This window comes from Dermatophagoides pteronyssinus, unplaced genomic scaffold (assembly GCF_027571235.1).
Source record: "Dermatophagoides pteronyssinus isolate colony J.1.1.1.1 unplaced genomic scaffold, Derpt_VIB-CSIC_2022.12 sq0050, whole genome shotgun sequence".
In the NCBI taxonomy this organism is placed as follows: Eukaryota; Metazoa; Arthropoda; class Arachnida; order Sarcoptiformes; family Pyroglyphidae; genus Dermatophagoides; species Dermatophagoides pteronyssinus.
This window is the reverse complement of record NW_027461573.1, coordinates 98,410-114,402: the sequence shown is the minus strand read 5'-3', so window position 1 is coordinate 114,402 and position 15,993 is coordinate 98,410. Positions and strand designations below refer to the sequence as shown.

The 15,993-nt window shown below is 30.4% G+C and overlaps 1 protein-coding gene and 1 long non-coding RNA gene across 3 annotated transcripts; one reads left to right on the top strand and one right to left on the bottom strand.

The window, feature by feature from the left end:
• Positions 1 to 59: 59 nt before the first annotated feature.
• LOC113788835 (uncharacterized) lies at positions 60 to 8,702 on the bottom strand. Its single transcript, XM_075824129.1, is given in 14 exon segments — positions 60 to 931; positions 1,024 to 1,073; positions 2,115 to 2,182; positions 2,284 to 2,375; positions 4,122 to 4,227; positions 4,229 to 4,290; positions 4,386 to 4,534; positions 4,624 to 4,784; positions 4,786 to 4,835; positions 4,931 to 5,048; positions 6,523 to 6,698; positions 6,763 to 6,972; positions 8,143 to 8,547; positions 8,651 to 8,702. Coding segments are annotated over 14 exon segments (2,403 nt in total). The 5' UTR covers positions 8,688 to 8,702; the 3' UTR covers positions 60 to 212.
• Positions 7,033 to 15,368, top strand: LOC142646089 (uncharacterized). Of its 2 annotated transcripts, none has more exons than XR_012847094.1 (8): positions 7,033 to 7,280; positions 7,382 to 7,411; positions 7,666 to 7,739; positions 7,829 to 8,000; positions 8,067 to 8,583; positions 8,673 to 8,848; positions 8,928 to 9,719; positions 14,000 to 15,368. It is a non-coding gene; the product is annotated as an uncharacterized LOC142646089 (long non-coding RNA). The 2 variants fall into 2 exon arrangements; XR_012847095.1 differs by having other exon boundaries at positions 7,829 to 8,009.
• The last annotated feature ends 625 nt before the right edge of the window (positions 15,369 to 15,993 follow it).

The window sequence follows — 15,993 nt, the reverse complement described above, 5'->3', positions numbered from 1 at the left end:
ATCACAGAAAATAATAACATGGATGATGATGATATTTACAACAAGTTTTTTTTCAAAAAAAAAAGAATTTAAATTAACAAAATTTGTTTTTGATTTGTCACAAGCCATCCTGGATTGATTTGATTGATTGATTGGTTTTAGAGATGGACCAACATTGACTAGTCGTGATCGTTGATTTTTTTGTTTTGTTTTGATTGATTCATTCGATCAGTTTAATGAGCAATAATTTGGATCACGATGGTCGATATTAGTAATAATAAAAGATTACAGAATGTCCAACTTGTGGTGGCTAATATCGTTGAAGTTGATGATGATGATGAGCTTGAATCTCGATGGCGATTATTATTATTATTATTCAGATGATGATGTTGATTATTACTACTACCGTTATCAACGATCGGCCTGTAATGAGTTTTACTAGCCGACGATGATGAATGAGATGATTGTAAATCAGTTGAATCATATTGCCAAAATGGTGGCGATGGTGCTTGTGGCTGTTGCTGCGATGGTGGTGAATATCCATTATCATTACCATTGGTACGATGATGAGGATGATTATGATGATGATCAACATGAATTGGTTTGAATGATGGATGGTGACCACTACTACCGCCACCACCAATAACTATGGCTGGTAATTGTGATGAAAGGGATGGTGGTGATAATGTAGGCATCAATGGTTTGATAATAGGTGGATAACTGAATTTATTGATTGTTGAATGATGATTAACATTCGATGTTTGTGATTGACCAATCGATGATTGTGATTTATGGCCAGATTGTTGAACATCCGATGATGATGATGACGAATGACCACCACCATGTTGATGATGATTTCGAATATTGGTTGGTAATGATGATGGTAAATGTGGTAACATTGATGATGTTGATGGAATCATTGGTTTTGGTATAATATGTCTTGGACATGATGCTATATTATTATTATTCAAATTTGATGAGATAATTTGATTAGTTCAAAAAAAATGTCACAAACATTCAATGTTATTCATCTTTTACTCTTACCTTGTTTAGCAATTTTCATTCCAAATATAATTGGATCTTCATCTTCGCCTCTGGTAAAAGCAAAAAAAATAAAGAAAAAAGAAAATTAGATTAAAAAACATTCATTACACAGAAAGTATTATTTGTAGTCCCATTATGTTTCTGTTAATGTCATATTTGTCATTATCATCATCATCTTTCTATCCATTTACAGCTAATGATCTATGACGACAACGATGATAATGTTTTTTTAGTGCCTCTTTCTATGAGTGAATCTGGATTCAGTTTTCTTTTAGATAGATGGGTAAATCTTTTGTAAATTTCTGTTTTCTTCAAAGAAAAATTAATCATTTCTTTTATCGATCGATTTCTGTCGAAATTATTACTTTGTTAAAGTGGGTGTTTGAATGGTACATGGATAAATCCTTCGAACAAATCCGAATCAATCGATCATTCCTTTTTTGATTATGGCCACTCCAAAGGAACAAAAAAAAACAATGTCGGTAAGTATGAATGGAATCGGATAATAACAGGAAAAAAATGGCCTCTCTCTCAGTGTGATCATCAATTCAATTCAAAATGAAGAATGTTTTCTTTTTTTCTTTCTTCAATCTCTTGACATCAACAACAACAGCAGTCATTCTCATTTAGCATCATTTCGGTCATTTTCTTTTTTCAACTAACGAAAATCCTACTGGATTAGTGAATGATGTGAACAGACTGTGAGAGCACCAAATCAAAAAAAAAAACGAAAAAAACAAACCACATATATTTGTCAATAGGAAAAAAACTATCATTTGGTAATTTGTCTTCGTCTCTTTTGCTTTTTCATTCACTTTCTGATTCTGTCAATAGTCGTTTTTTTGTTGTAAAGGATCTTGTCAAATTGTCTATTTGGGCGGTGGTGGTGGTAAACATAAGTGGAAATAGAATCGAATGTTTGAACATGTCAAAAAACATTCGAAAGTAAAAAATGAATGAATGAAGAGGGTCATCACCGAATGTCAAATGTCAAAAAAAAACAAAAAATTCCTATCTTTCAATGTCGGTGTCTGTGTGTGTGTGGTATATTGGGACCGAAAAAAAAAAACGAAAGAAACAAACAAACATACCTCATACAACTATCTTCACCAGCTTCTTTGATATATGCTTCATCACCATTACGATATACTTTGCCAGCCTACATTCATTTAATCATTCATCATCATCAGGAAAAGCAAAAAAAAAGGAAAATTAGTTTTGTTCGAATGAATTCAAAATGAAAGAAAATCAACGACTTACAAAACATTGATGACCAGGCATATCTCTACGTTGTGTAAATGTATACAATACACCATCTTCTTCCCAATTTCCCAGGCAACGATATTCACGTTCTATAAATGAATGAAAAAAAGGTAAGTAAAGTAAAAAATTGAATGAATGAATGATTATGATTAAAAAATTTATAATAAAATTTTCGGATTAAAGAACAAAACAATTCAAAGCAAAACGAAAAAATCAATCTCAAAGAGAGAGAAAAGAAGCATAATCTTAATTTAGTTGTCTACCGAATGAATGTAATGGATGGTAGAGTAACCAACAGGTAAGTGCGCAACAGGTAACATCGATAGATGATGTTATCATATTATTAGATTAGAATAACAACAACAACAACAATAGATGAATAGATAGATGTTTTAGATCAAAATTTATTGATAAAAAACGATGCTGCTGTTGATGGTGATAATGGTGATGATGATGAAATGATCATCAGGATTTGAATAATGGTTTTTTTTCTTCATTTCGGTTAACCTTGAATCGGTGATGAACCTCAAGATGTTCGAATGAACATCTTTATTATTATTATCATCGCTTTTTCTGACAAGACAATTGATTTAAAAAAAAAGATAAAGAATATGAAACACTGAGAAAAAAGTGCTGGAGTTTAAACTCCAGAATAAACTCCAAAACTCGTCAATTCGCTGAGTTTTGGAGTCTAAACTCCAGTTATGGGATCTATTTTGGAGTTTAAACTCTGATTGTACAGTCGTCCCTCGTATAACGCGGTTTCGATATACTACGCAGAACGACAATTCCCGCGTTATACGAGGGACGACTGTAGCTTATTAATGAAGTTTAAACTCCAATAATTTCTTCTCAGTGTAGGCAATTTTGGAGTTTACAATCCTGTCATGGAGTTTAAACTCCAATTTTGAAAATAAACCTCATGATTGGAGTTTAAACTCCAGCACTTTTTTCTCAGTGAATAAAGCCGACCGGGTTTTGGTTGAACAATCGAAAAAAAAATCATTATTCAAATTAACAACCTAAACTTGACTAACTAGACCTTTGTATAGCACAAATATCTTTGTTGTTGTGAAGAATCAGAAGAAAAAAAAACTTAATCCAGAATATGAACGAGGGGAAAAAAATGGATTAACATAACCCTCATCATCGTTGATCATCATCAGAAATTCATCAAAAGATTTCTTCGTTTGTTGACCTCATCATGATCCTCAGAATCCTAGCCATTGTCCTTTTCCCTTATTATAGATATTCAACCAAAAATAAAATAATTTTTCTTCAAACTTGGAATCAACAACTGAAAAAATCTGATCTCATCATCATCGTTTTTTTTAAGAGAAAAAAACTTAGATAACTCATGTTCAACCAAGTGTATCAAGTGTTAAAAAAAACTGGTAGAATAATGGTCGGTTGGTTGGATCAATCCTAAGACGCACAACAACCTTTACTTTGCTTTGCCTGATGACTAGATCTGGACAGGATCGATTCGCTTGAGCAGAGAATCATTTCCATCATGATGATGATGATCATCGTTGTTGTCGTTGTTGTTGTTGTTATGGTTTTTGTTGTTGTTGTTTGAATTTTGATTCGACCAACAACAACAACAACAACAACCAACAACCAAGGTAAAACAAACCATTAATAGACGATATGCATGACATAACTTGGAATTTTTTCTTACTAAAAATCATCACTAAATCTCTCAAGGTTGTTGAAGATCAAACCAAGAACTCTCGGTTCTTCATTCCTCTCTCTCTCTCTCTCTGGCTTTCTTTTTTGAATGGATATTATTTCGAAAAAAGCAAAAATTGGAAGAAAAAAAAAATTGAACTTACCTTCATAAACATGTGAACGATTTTCACAACTACTAACACTATAAAACATAATATCCGGATTATTACAATCGGATGCAACTTTTGCACAAAGACCACTAGCGCCCGGGTACTTCACCAGTATAATCACCCGTTATTGGACATGGAGTGGATTGGGCAACAATTTTTTCTTCTGTTTTGCAAAAAAAAAATGGAGAAAAATGAAAGAAAAAAATGATGATTTAGTCAATGGAAACAATGGTGAAATATTGATTGAAAAACACATACTTCCTTCAGTAATCCATGGATTTATAAGAAAATTTCTATCATCACATAATTTATCATTCATAATTGAACTACTTTTATCTGAAAATTTAAATTCCATTATATTTGGTGAACGACGTTTTACCCATAAACAACTAAATGATTGTTCACCACTATGTTGTGGAAAAATGAAAAATGAAAAAGGAAAAACCAAATCATTAGCCAAATGTGCAAGAAAGTAAAGTTAAGCAAGTATCTTTACCATTGAGTAATAGAATGAACAATAAAACGATCATTAGCTTGATCAATTTGTCGTTGTATACAACGTGACCGTATCGTTCGAAATTGATTTTGTGCATCTTTATAAATGAATTGTTGATTATCAACTTTGGTTCGTTGCCAACGTCCTTGCATCCAATCCGGGGAAACGACATTTCGATGATTCAACCATTGGTGGTATACGTTTATTTGGTACTATTCGGGAAATTATCATTATAGAATACAACATTAACAGATTAGAAATCGATTGATTTAAATCAGGTTTTTTTTCAAAAGAATTGACTACATACATGGTGATAATATTAATGATTCATAACCAACCGATGAATTTGTTAATTGATTTGTACATGTTGAATCGGATGATAATGATACGGTTATTTGACCAGTCAGAGGATCTTCTCTGTAAAGCTAAACATTTGAAAAAGAAAAAACAAAACAAAACAGAGAAAAATGAAACATTTGAAATTTCTTCCCATCAAACAATCAAGAAAAACAAGAATGGAAAAACAGAGGAAAACAGAGAAAAACTAGAAAGAATAACAAATTGATTTGTATTCAGGGGGATGGACAGTGAAAACTCAATTCAATTCATTCGAAAAAAAAATTCACGAACAAAGTATCATCCTTCCTCGTTTAAGACATTTTAAAAATTCAATTCTATTCGCTTGTTATATGCTTTAAATAGTGGATAACTATCCTAGATAATTATCGTTTATCTTATCAATCTTTATCTAGATTCAAAAGAAAAGATTCATGTTTCTATTTGATTTGATGGATGAATAGAAGAATTTACATTATAATTTTTTTTTCTTTGATTCGTCCATCACTTACATAACCTCATCGACATCGACATTGACATGACATAACAATCGATATTTTGCTGACCTAGACGATTTTCGTGTTTTGTGTTTTGGCTGTGTTTTTGAATATAGAATAACCAAAACAAGCATCTCTTTTTGTTGTTTGATTTGATTTGATTCGAGAAAAATTTAACAAAATGGACCGGGCGGAGGTGATATTAAGGCTAAACTAAACTAAACTAAACAAAGCAGCAAACAGCAAACAAATTCGAGAAAAAATGATATTTAATTTTTCTGTTTCCTTGAATCGAATCTGATTCAATTCAGACTATCAACTAGCACACGATTTTCAAATGATAATAATGTAACATCATCATCACCGACATTATCAACAGACAATAGACTTTGATTGTGAAAATGATGATGATGATCGGAGATCGGAGAAGGAGAAGGCAAAAAAATTAGCTACATCAACAAGCGGAACCAAACCAAACCAATTCATTCAGCCAAACAAAACAACCAGAACAAAATTGCACGACGAAACCAAACAATAAACTAAACTAAAAGGAATGGCCATTCAATTCTATTTTCATTTCAAAAAATTGGGTTGTTTGGTTGTTGTTTTTGAATTTGGCAACTTATTGTCGATGTTATATAATGATCGTAGTCGTCTTTGTTGTTGTTGTTGTTGTTGTCGGCATTTGATTATTTGATGTTTTTCTTTTTTTGTTACAACAACAACAACAATCATCATCAGCATTCCTTGTTTTTTCTTTTGAATTCTTTTCTTGTGTGTGGCCTAAATGATGTCGAATGCAGAAAGCAAATCATTTTCATTTCACATCCCACACACATACCGATCACACACACAAAAATATTTTCATTTTTTGACAAGTTGTGGAGACGACAGAGGAAGAAAGGAAACAACTTTCGTTCGATTCGATTTTGAAATTGATCTGATTTTTCATTTCAAAAATAAAAAACGAAATTTTCTAGACAAAAATGCTGAGTGTGTAGGCGATATATGGGAAAGATAAGGGAAAAAGCTAATCGGATAAAGCAAAAATAAACAAAAAACTTACACCACAACGATATTTTGGACGATTTGCTTCAGGTGCTTCACGTAGATCCATCAATGCTAAATAACGTTCATTGGAATTTATTCCCGAATTTCCGGCAGTGGTGGTGGTCGAGGTGGAACTGGCGATGGATGTGGATGTTGTTACTGGCCAATCACCCAAACATAGAAAGTGAATGTCTTCAGAAATCAAGGAAACAATGAATTTAGTTTAGCAGAAATTTTTTTTAAAGTAATAACTTACCCATTGTTTGAAATGAACATTTACGAAATTTAACATTCAATGCATTACCATGTGGACAATTTGACATTTCGGAATAACCAAATTCACAACGCATTTGTGGTTGATTTGGTTGTTGTTGATTTGATGAACCAACATAGGAAAAACGAAATCTACCATTAAACGGACAGAATACATGTTCGATTGATTGTAAACCACCTGGAACATGTTTACCTATATGGTTTGTTTTGTTTTTTGGTGAGAATTGATGTTTAGATAACAAAATCAAAAACAAAAAAAAAAATCAACAAATTAGATTTCAAAACAAAGATAAATATCGAAAATAATTTTAAGAATAAAAAATATCGATTGTAGATATCGATTGTCAACAACAACAGCAACAACATTAGGTTCCTATGCGAAAATTCGTTCGAATGACAACAGAACAAAAAAAAACATTCGAAATGGTATCGTTTTTCTATTCAGTGTTTTGATAAGATCAACAAATAATGATGATAACGATAATGATCGACCAGTTACCGGTATGTCTCTGTGTATATATCTGATACTGATGATTTTAATCGATAATTTATGATTATTATTATTATTATTATGATTTTTTTTTTGGTTATATGATGGCCAGTATCATCAACATTTGAAACAAACAAACAAGGTAAATAACTTTATTAAATTAACCGACATAACAAGAGAGAAAAAGACTACCTATCCGGAATGAATGAATAAATAAAATTTTGAAAGTTGAATATTTTTTATCATCATCAGCCACCATAAATATAAATATTAAGATCATCATCAACAACATTTCGAGTATACAAAACATACCAACAACAAAAAAAAGCATCTATTTTAGCAGATAAAATGAATAATAATGATAATAATTTTTTATTTTTATTTATTTTTTTTCAGTGAAAAAAAACCGAAAAATCTAAATCAAGCTCAAACACCGATCCCTGCGAATATAAAAATGAATGCCGATGCAAGTAAGTTTGAAAATCAATGTTTTTCCCTTTTTTCCCTTTTTTTTACCTCAACTTCTTATCTAATTTGTTTTTTAATATATTTTATTTAGCAGAAAAAAAAACAGAAATTCCAATGAAAATTTTTTTTCCATCTTTTTTTCTTGATGCTGACCGTTTTTGACCGTCTAAGAAGAAGTGAATTATTACATTGGCAAAAATAAAAATGTTTGGCCGGTAAAAAAAACATAGAAAAAAAGATTAGTCTTATAAATCAGCGAATAAGTGAGTATTGTATGTTGATCATTGAATAAGTTTATTTGAAAATTTATTTTTATTTTTCTCAATCAGATCTGATTCAGATTGCAATGAAATGAGCAAAAAAAAGAAGATGATTTTACTTTGCTAATGATAATGGTATACTTACGGAATAGAATAATTTCTTTGAATTTACGTTTTTGTTGTTGGCCAATATCTTTATCTAATGGACATGTAGCACGTGCTGCTTCTTCATTTGTATAACAACGTTCTAAACCATCACTATGTAATGATATAACATTGGATGTTTTCATTGATATATGAAAACAACGAAGACAATCTTGACCAGCACCGGTACTATCTTTTAATATAACATTATTACCACGTCGTTTATGACAACGTCCCCATGGTTGTATAGCATCAGCTTCGATTATTACTTCAGAATATGTAACCGATGATTGATTGGTGGTTCCCGATTGAGAATTATCAATGATTTGTGGTGTAATTAATCCTTGTGTTTGTATCAAGAATGTTCCCTGATATTCAATGGGAAAATAACAAGCTTGCGTTATTCCTGTGTTAAATGAAAAAAAGAAAAAGAAAAATCAAAGTTAGTAAAATATAGAAACAAATCATATTTTTTTTTGTCTGTAAAAATTTATGATTCTAATGTTTACGTTGTTGTTGTTGTTTTACCAGACAAAAAATAACCATGGTCACAAAATCAAGCCAGATGGCCAGATTTCAAACAGATTTTATTATTTCAAAGAAGAAGAAAAAGAAACATAAACATCTTTACGATTCTAACGAACAAACAAACATTCTCAACCCTTTTTGAATTGAAATCAATATTTTTTTTTTTAAATATGGAAAAGGTTTGTTTTTTATTGTTGATTGTTGTTGTGTGTCTAAAAGGAAAAATATTTTCATATTTTTTATTTATTTCTTATATAGAATATACCTGAATAACGACCATACCAATCATCGTCATTCATAATCAAAATCAAAAGAAAAAGGAAACATTTCGACCGGCTCTGTGTGTGTGTGGTTTTTTTTTGAAAAAAGATCATTTTCATCATCATCATCATCATCATGAACTGACATTGTCGATTATGATGAAATGAAAAACATGATGATAGTTATTTGAAGCGACAAAACAAAACGAAAAAAAATCCTTAAACAGACACAGGAAAAATCTTGGTCGTAAACACATACTTTAAACAGGTGATTCGAATACGAATCGTGATATCATGATGATGATAGAGGTTTCTAACTCGATATTATTGTTGAAGAAGAAAAATTTGACATCGAGGCCAAACATTAACCCTTAATGAATGAATGAACTCTAGTCCGGTATAGATCATAATAATGATGATAGGCCAATCATTTTATAATGAATGAATGGCCAAAATCTAGATCATTATCATTAATGCAAAATCGTTTTGTCATTATTTTCTTTATTGTTCTTTTTTCATTTTGATGATGTCATCCATTTATGGATTTGTTGATCTATCGATCGATCAATCGTAACGAATTATTTAAAATAACCTGAATGGGTTACAAAAAAATGAACAATTCGATTAAATTCAATCGAATTGAATCGATTGAATTGAATTCAAAAGAAAATTTGAAAACAATGCTCGCATACTATCCTTAAATCATCAAAAAAAATGGTACGAATCAAATCAAATCAAAATTAATTAATCATTTGGCGAAAAGCTTTTCGATGAACAATGATGATGATGGGTAAGAATGATTTATGTAAATTTTTTCTCTTTTCTTTTTTCTTTTGATCATAATTAACTTGGACACCGAAATCATCATGATCAAATGCTTAAATGAATTTATATGATGATCATCATCATGATGATGATGGTGCAAAATCGTGACTTGATTCATTTTCACATTTTCCATTATAAATGATGATGATGATGATGACATTAGACTTTCATTTGCAAGAAAATATTTTATTGTAAAATGCATCCACATCATCATCAACATAATGGTTTGATTTTTTTTTGTTTTGCTCTAAATATTCTCCATAAACAAACAAAACACCTGCAACAACCCTGCAGTTGATCATTATGATGTTTTCAATGTATATTGACAATGTTGAACATCATTGAATTGTTGATGGATGGAAAATTGAAAAAAAGCAAAAAAGTAAACGCCAAATGCAAATATTATTCGTGAATTCCACAGTGAGCCAAAAAAAATAGATTTGATTAATTGAAATGCTTCATCATCATCAAGATGTTTGTACAAAAAAAACAACCATAAACTCATATGGAGTGATGACCCAACCTTTATCATCATTATCATCCTTTTTTATTGAAAAAAAAGGTAAAAATCAAATATATAACAAGTATGGTTTCCCATTTTATTGAACTTTTATTACAGGTAAACAAGCCGGAGTTTTTTTTTTGGCAAAATAATCATCATTATTGAAATGAACAGTATCAATTTTCACCCAAACAACAACACACGTTGTGATGATATAATCATTATTTGAATTGAAATGACCAATTCAATTCAAAAACTGACTGAATGAATACGTTTTTCATATGTCATAAAAAAAAACAACAACAACAACGATGAAAAAAATTGTCGAACAACAATCGAATCGAATGATTGAAAATTGATCGACAATTGCCCTGCCACTCCTGAATATAAATATACAAAAGGAGGATATTATTTAAAAAAATCTTTGCTACATTTTATTATTTTGATGATGATGATGATGATAATGACGGATTCGGGCAATCAGTATTTTTTATGGAAATTTTTTCATTCGTTTTTAGTTGTTGTTGTTGTTGATATTTCATCAATTCAATTCGATCGTTGTTTGTGATGGTTGTTCGACATATAATGGCCGCACCAAACAAAATGCAAACGATCCGAATGAACAAGCCATAAACACAACAATGATTTTTATGACATTTTACAATATTGATTGTTGTTGTTTGATGGTTGTTGTTGTTTGTTATAACAAAACTAAAACAAACAAACAATCATTACATAGATGTTTTTCAAGCCATTTTTGGGTTTAGCATAGAAAAAAATTATCAATGAAAATTTTGGTTGTTCGATTGATTGATCGAAGAAGAAAAAAAAATGTCTCCTTTTTCAAGTATTCTCTACATTCGATTGTGTGGATAATATTGAAATCGAAATGAACAATGATTAAGATAACGGAGAATGAATGTCTGTCACACATATGCCATATATCTGTTTCATTGATATCTGACAAGCCAAGTATAACTAAATCTTTTTGACAGCATTCTGTACTATTTTAACATAATAATAATAATAATGATACGTCAATTTATCGATATATCGATTTGAAACGAAGCAAAACGAAAATGGTTTAATTATTATCATCACCATCATCAATGATCAATGATCATGGCATTCAAACAACAGAACGAAAAAAAACCGGATGATCGAATCATCAAACATTATATTGGGGCCATACATTTTATTTGAAGTTTATCTTTATCATGACTATATTTGGCTAACCTATTATTTTAAGGTGTGCCATACACACACACATTGCATTACATAACATGTATCTCTGAATCGGCTCTGTTCATTATTCATGATCATCATCAAAAACAAAGATAACTTTTTTTTTATCCCGAATTCGAATCAATTTTCAATGGCTAGGTATGATTTTGATCATGATGGTAAAAAAAGCGGCATTCTTTATTATTTTTGGCTGACTGGCTGGCTGGCTGAATGGTTCATAATTCTTGAATTGCATTCATTCACTTTACAAAAAACACAACATCTTTATTCATATTGATCATCATCATCGTCGATATCTGTCATCCCAGGTGTAAGATAGGGCATCTTCGAAATTGAAAAAAATTCTTTCATTCAATCACTAAATGAATGAATGTCGTCAATGAATGAATTATCATCATCATTGCTTTAACGAAAAGAAATATAAATTTCAATTCAAGAAACGAAAATGGAAAAAAATCGTTGAAATAAATAAAATCCAGGTCGTCGTTCAGTCATGGCAATGTGAATGAATCTTTTGGTAAACATGAAGAAAAAAAAAGCCTAGACCAAAAAAAAACGACGTATCATTTGATTTACTATGTCATCATCCATCCATCCATCCCTTCTCGCAAATAAATAAATCTTTGATCATGACATCATCATCATCATCATCATCAACGAAGACCTGATTTGGTGCTGATTAATTAATTAATTTCATTTTATTTCATCATTATATCGTTATTTCAGTTAGTGATTTGAAAATTTTTTCTTTTTGTTTGGTTGTTATCACACAAGCAAACATAAATTAGGACATTTCTTGAATTCCACAACCATCATTGCGAATGAATGTTTTTTTTTCGATTGAAATTTATTGATTTTTTTTTGTCCAATCATTCTGAGATCGAACATCAGACAAAGAAATATAGAGACAGACATAGGAGCCGGAGAAAATAATTGATCGGAAGCTCATCCATAACACAATTGATGTGATGATGATGATAATGACCTATGGCCTTTTTGCCAGGCGACAAAAACCCAACTACGGTGATTGCCCACATGGTGATGACAAACACCAAACACCATCAACAACACCACCACCACCACTTATTATTATTATTAAGAAAAGAATTTCTACCCTCAAGGCTCAGATGATAATAAAGTCAGGTCAACGATGGTATGGTTGGTGTGTGTGTTTTCAAAGGTAATGAAAGTGAATATCAACCAAACAACAGGAAATTTGGATGCCAAAGAATGTCTGTCTGATGTATGTGTGAGACCATGTCGTCATCAATAATAATAATAATGATGATAATGATAATGATCGGTAGATCAGCCAAAACAAAACAAAAAAAAAAACAAACTTTTGGTTAGATTTTGTTTTGCATCAATGATTTTTCAGGTAGAAAAAAACAACAACAATAATAATAATGACAAGTTGTTTTTTGAAGGTAGATGATGTTCAGGAGCTTCTGTTTTTTTCAAACCAAAAAAAAAAAAACATTCAAAATACATAGCATCATCATCATTTCCTTCCGTCTATAGTTTTATCAGGATGTTTTTTTTTTTTTTTGTAGATTTTGATTTTAAAAGATTCTTTCTTTCACTTTCTTTTGATCCTATTATCGTTTTTTTACATTTTTTGACCTTTGATGATGAACTAAAAATGTTTGCCATATGCAAAATTGCAAAAAAAGAATCAGACGACGGAAATGATATAATCAGTTTTTTTTGTTTGTTAAACAAAATCATAATCCATTAATAATATTGGATTCAACAACAAACAAACATTGGTTCCATTAAGTTCCACTAAACACACACACATATGGCCACAATTTACCCATCTAGACACTTATGATTTGATCTTTATAATGGTAGGCAAACAAGCAATATCGAGTGGCCATAACCGTCTTTTAAAAAGTCAAAATCATCATCATAGGAACAAATCTACAGATAGCCAAAAATGAATTTCTCTGTCACTTTCAATACATATGTATCTCACTGTTGATGACATGTTTATTGTTTTCATCATCATCATCATCATCATTGTCGTCGTTTGTTTGTTGCTCAGCAAAAAAAGCGACAAAAAAAAATCTTCGAAAAAAGAATTATTACATTACATGGTCGAAAACCAAAGCAACACAGAATATAAGGCCAATTTTAAAAGACAACAACAGACCAGGCAAACCATATGCTATGCTATGTTCTCAAATGCTCCAGATGACAAACGACAACATTTTATTTTTTTCTTCTTCAAATATTCCTTATTATTTCATTTCATTTTATTATTATCATGGTAACGCGCGTGTTATATAAATGTAAATGTGTGTAGATCTATCTATCATTCCTATGTATAGAACTATGATGGTGTGACCTTTTTATTTTTTAAAAAAAATGACAAACGATAGATGATGATGATGATGATTTTGAAAAATATCCCAAAAGTTCAAGTGTCATACTTATTAAAATACAACATTTTTTTTTCTCAAATAATAATTATTATTTTTCATCTTTCTTGACAGGATGTGTACTAACTAACTAACTAACTACCCTTGGACAAAAGAATTATAAAATTTGTGGCACACGACTGACTTTGTAAAGATTTTATAAAGACAATTTCGAAAAAAGGAAAATTATTAATTGAAAAAAACAATATCATCATCATGGTTTAATGAATTTGAAATTGTTTTTTGAATTTCAAGTCATCCGAAGCTCTTTAAGCAAGAAAAAAACGACACGAGACCTTATTTGCAATTTTCTATTTGTCTCTTCGGTGAATAATTATGATTACCAGGAAAAAAATGATAGCCACCATAATCAAAATGGTCTGTCGATTTGGATTTTTCTTTTCTGGAAAATAAGATCAAGTTTTTTATACGAAACAATCATTATTATCGTGATCATTATGACAAACAAACTTTCAAAAAAAGACAAAGACAATCAGTTCTTAGACCCAGGACGACAACAAAAAACATTAAATAAACACACCATATATTAGACGGAAGCCAATTCAATTTTGTATTTTTGGTTTTTTTGTGTCGTTTAACATTATCATTGATGCATGCAACAAAGACAACGACAACAATGGATTTTTCATAAAAATTATTATGATTGACAAATATTTCGTGCAACAAGTGTGTGGTGCGTAGGTAGACCAAAAAAAACAAAATTGTCAAGTGGCAAATTTTTTTCTCTATTCAAAATGATCAATGAATTGAATGAATTGACTATATGAAAAATTCCATATAGTCGATTTCATTCAAATAATGATTGTCTGTTTGTTGTTGTTGTTTAAACTTAAAACAAACAAAAACAAAACAAATCATCATCATTATCATCGAACATTGTTTTTTTGTTGGTTGCATGCAACAGGGGATAATTGTATTGTGTGTGTGTTTAGTTTGTTTGGTCGATTTGTCCGACCAGACAAAACAATCAAATCAAATCAGAGAAAAAAAATTGAATCGAATGGAAAAACGAAACGAATCAAATCAAACAAGCGAATCAAAATAAAAAATGGAAAATCACGACAATCAACAACAGATGTGTGTGTACAACGAAAAACAACGTGGATTATTATCAATGATGATGATGATGATAATGGTGGTGTGTGTTGGATATGATTGGCCAAAATTGTAGAGAATTTTCATGTTGAATTACAACAACAACAACAACAAAAAATGTACATTGTTGTTGTTGTTTGGTCATCGTGAAGACCTCATCATTATTATTTACTATTTACCAAATAACAACAACAACAACAACAACAAACATAATCATTAGCAAACAACAACAACAACAACAAAAAAACACTACCTGTGTGTATGATGATGTGTTACGGGTCATCATCATCGCCCATCAATGATGATGATGATGAGACGAAATAATAATAATAATTTTTCCCATCAAAAATCAAAAAAAAAAAAGATTTTTCGTTCAATTTTTTTTTCATTCATGGATGATAACACACCATACCGACTGACTGACTGACTGAAGGAATCGACAAATATTACTCTACCTATGTTTAGGTTGATTGATAGTAAATTTGAAATTATAATGAATCAAAATGAAAATCATAGTGAACGAAACATAATGCACCGCCGCCGTGGCCATTAACATTTTGGAAAATTGATTCTTTTTGGTTTGCTTGCTAAATTGAAAAAAAATGTTCAAAATGACTAAATCAATCGAATGTGAATGTGGAAAAAAACAAAGAAAATTGAAAAATTTTTCAATTTTCGAAAATTCAGAAGATAAGAAAGCCATATTTATGATGGTAGCGTATGGAAAATCTGTCGAGTCACGTCATCATTATCAATTTAATTGATCAATTCATTCTTCGTTCGGAAAGTGAATGGTTGAATGAATTCAATAAATTCTTTGCTTATCATCATCAACGAAAAAAAAAAAACATTGACAAAATTGAAAATGATATTTTTTTTTTGTTCAATGAAAAAATATTCCTGACAACCGTGTGACCACAACCAGTATGGATCATAATTTTTCCACTTTCGAT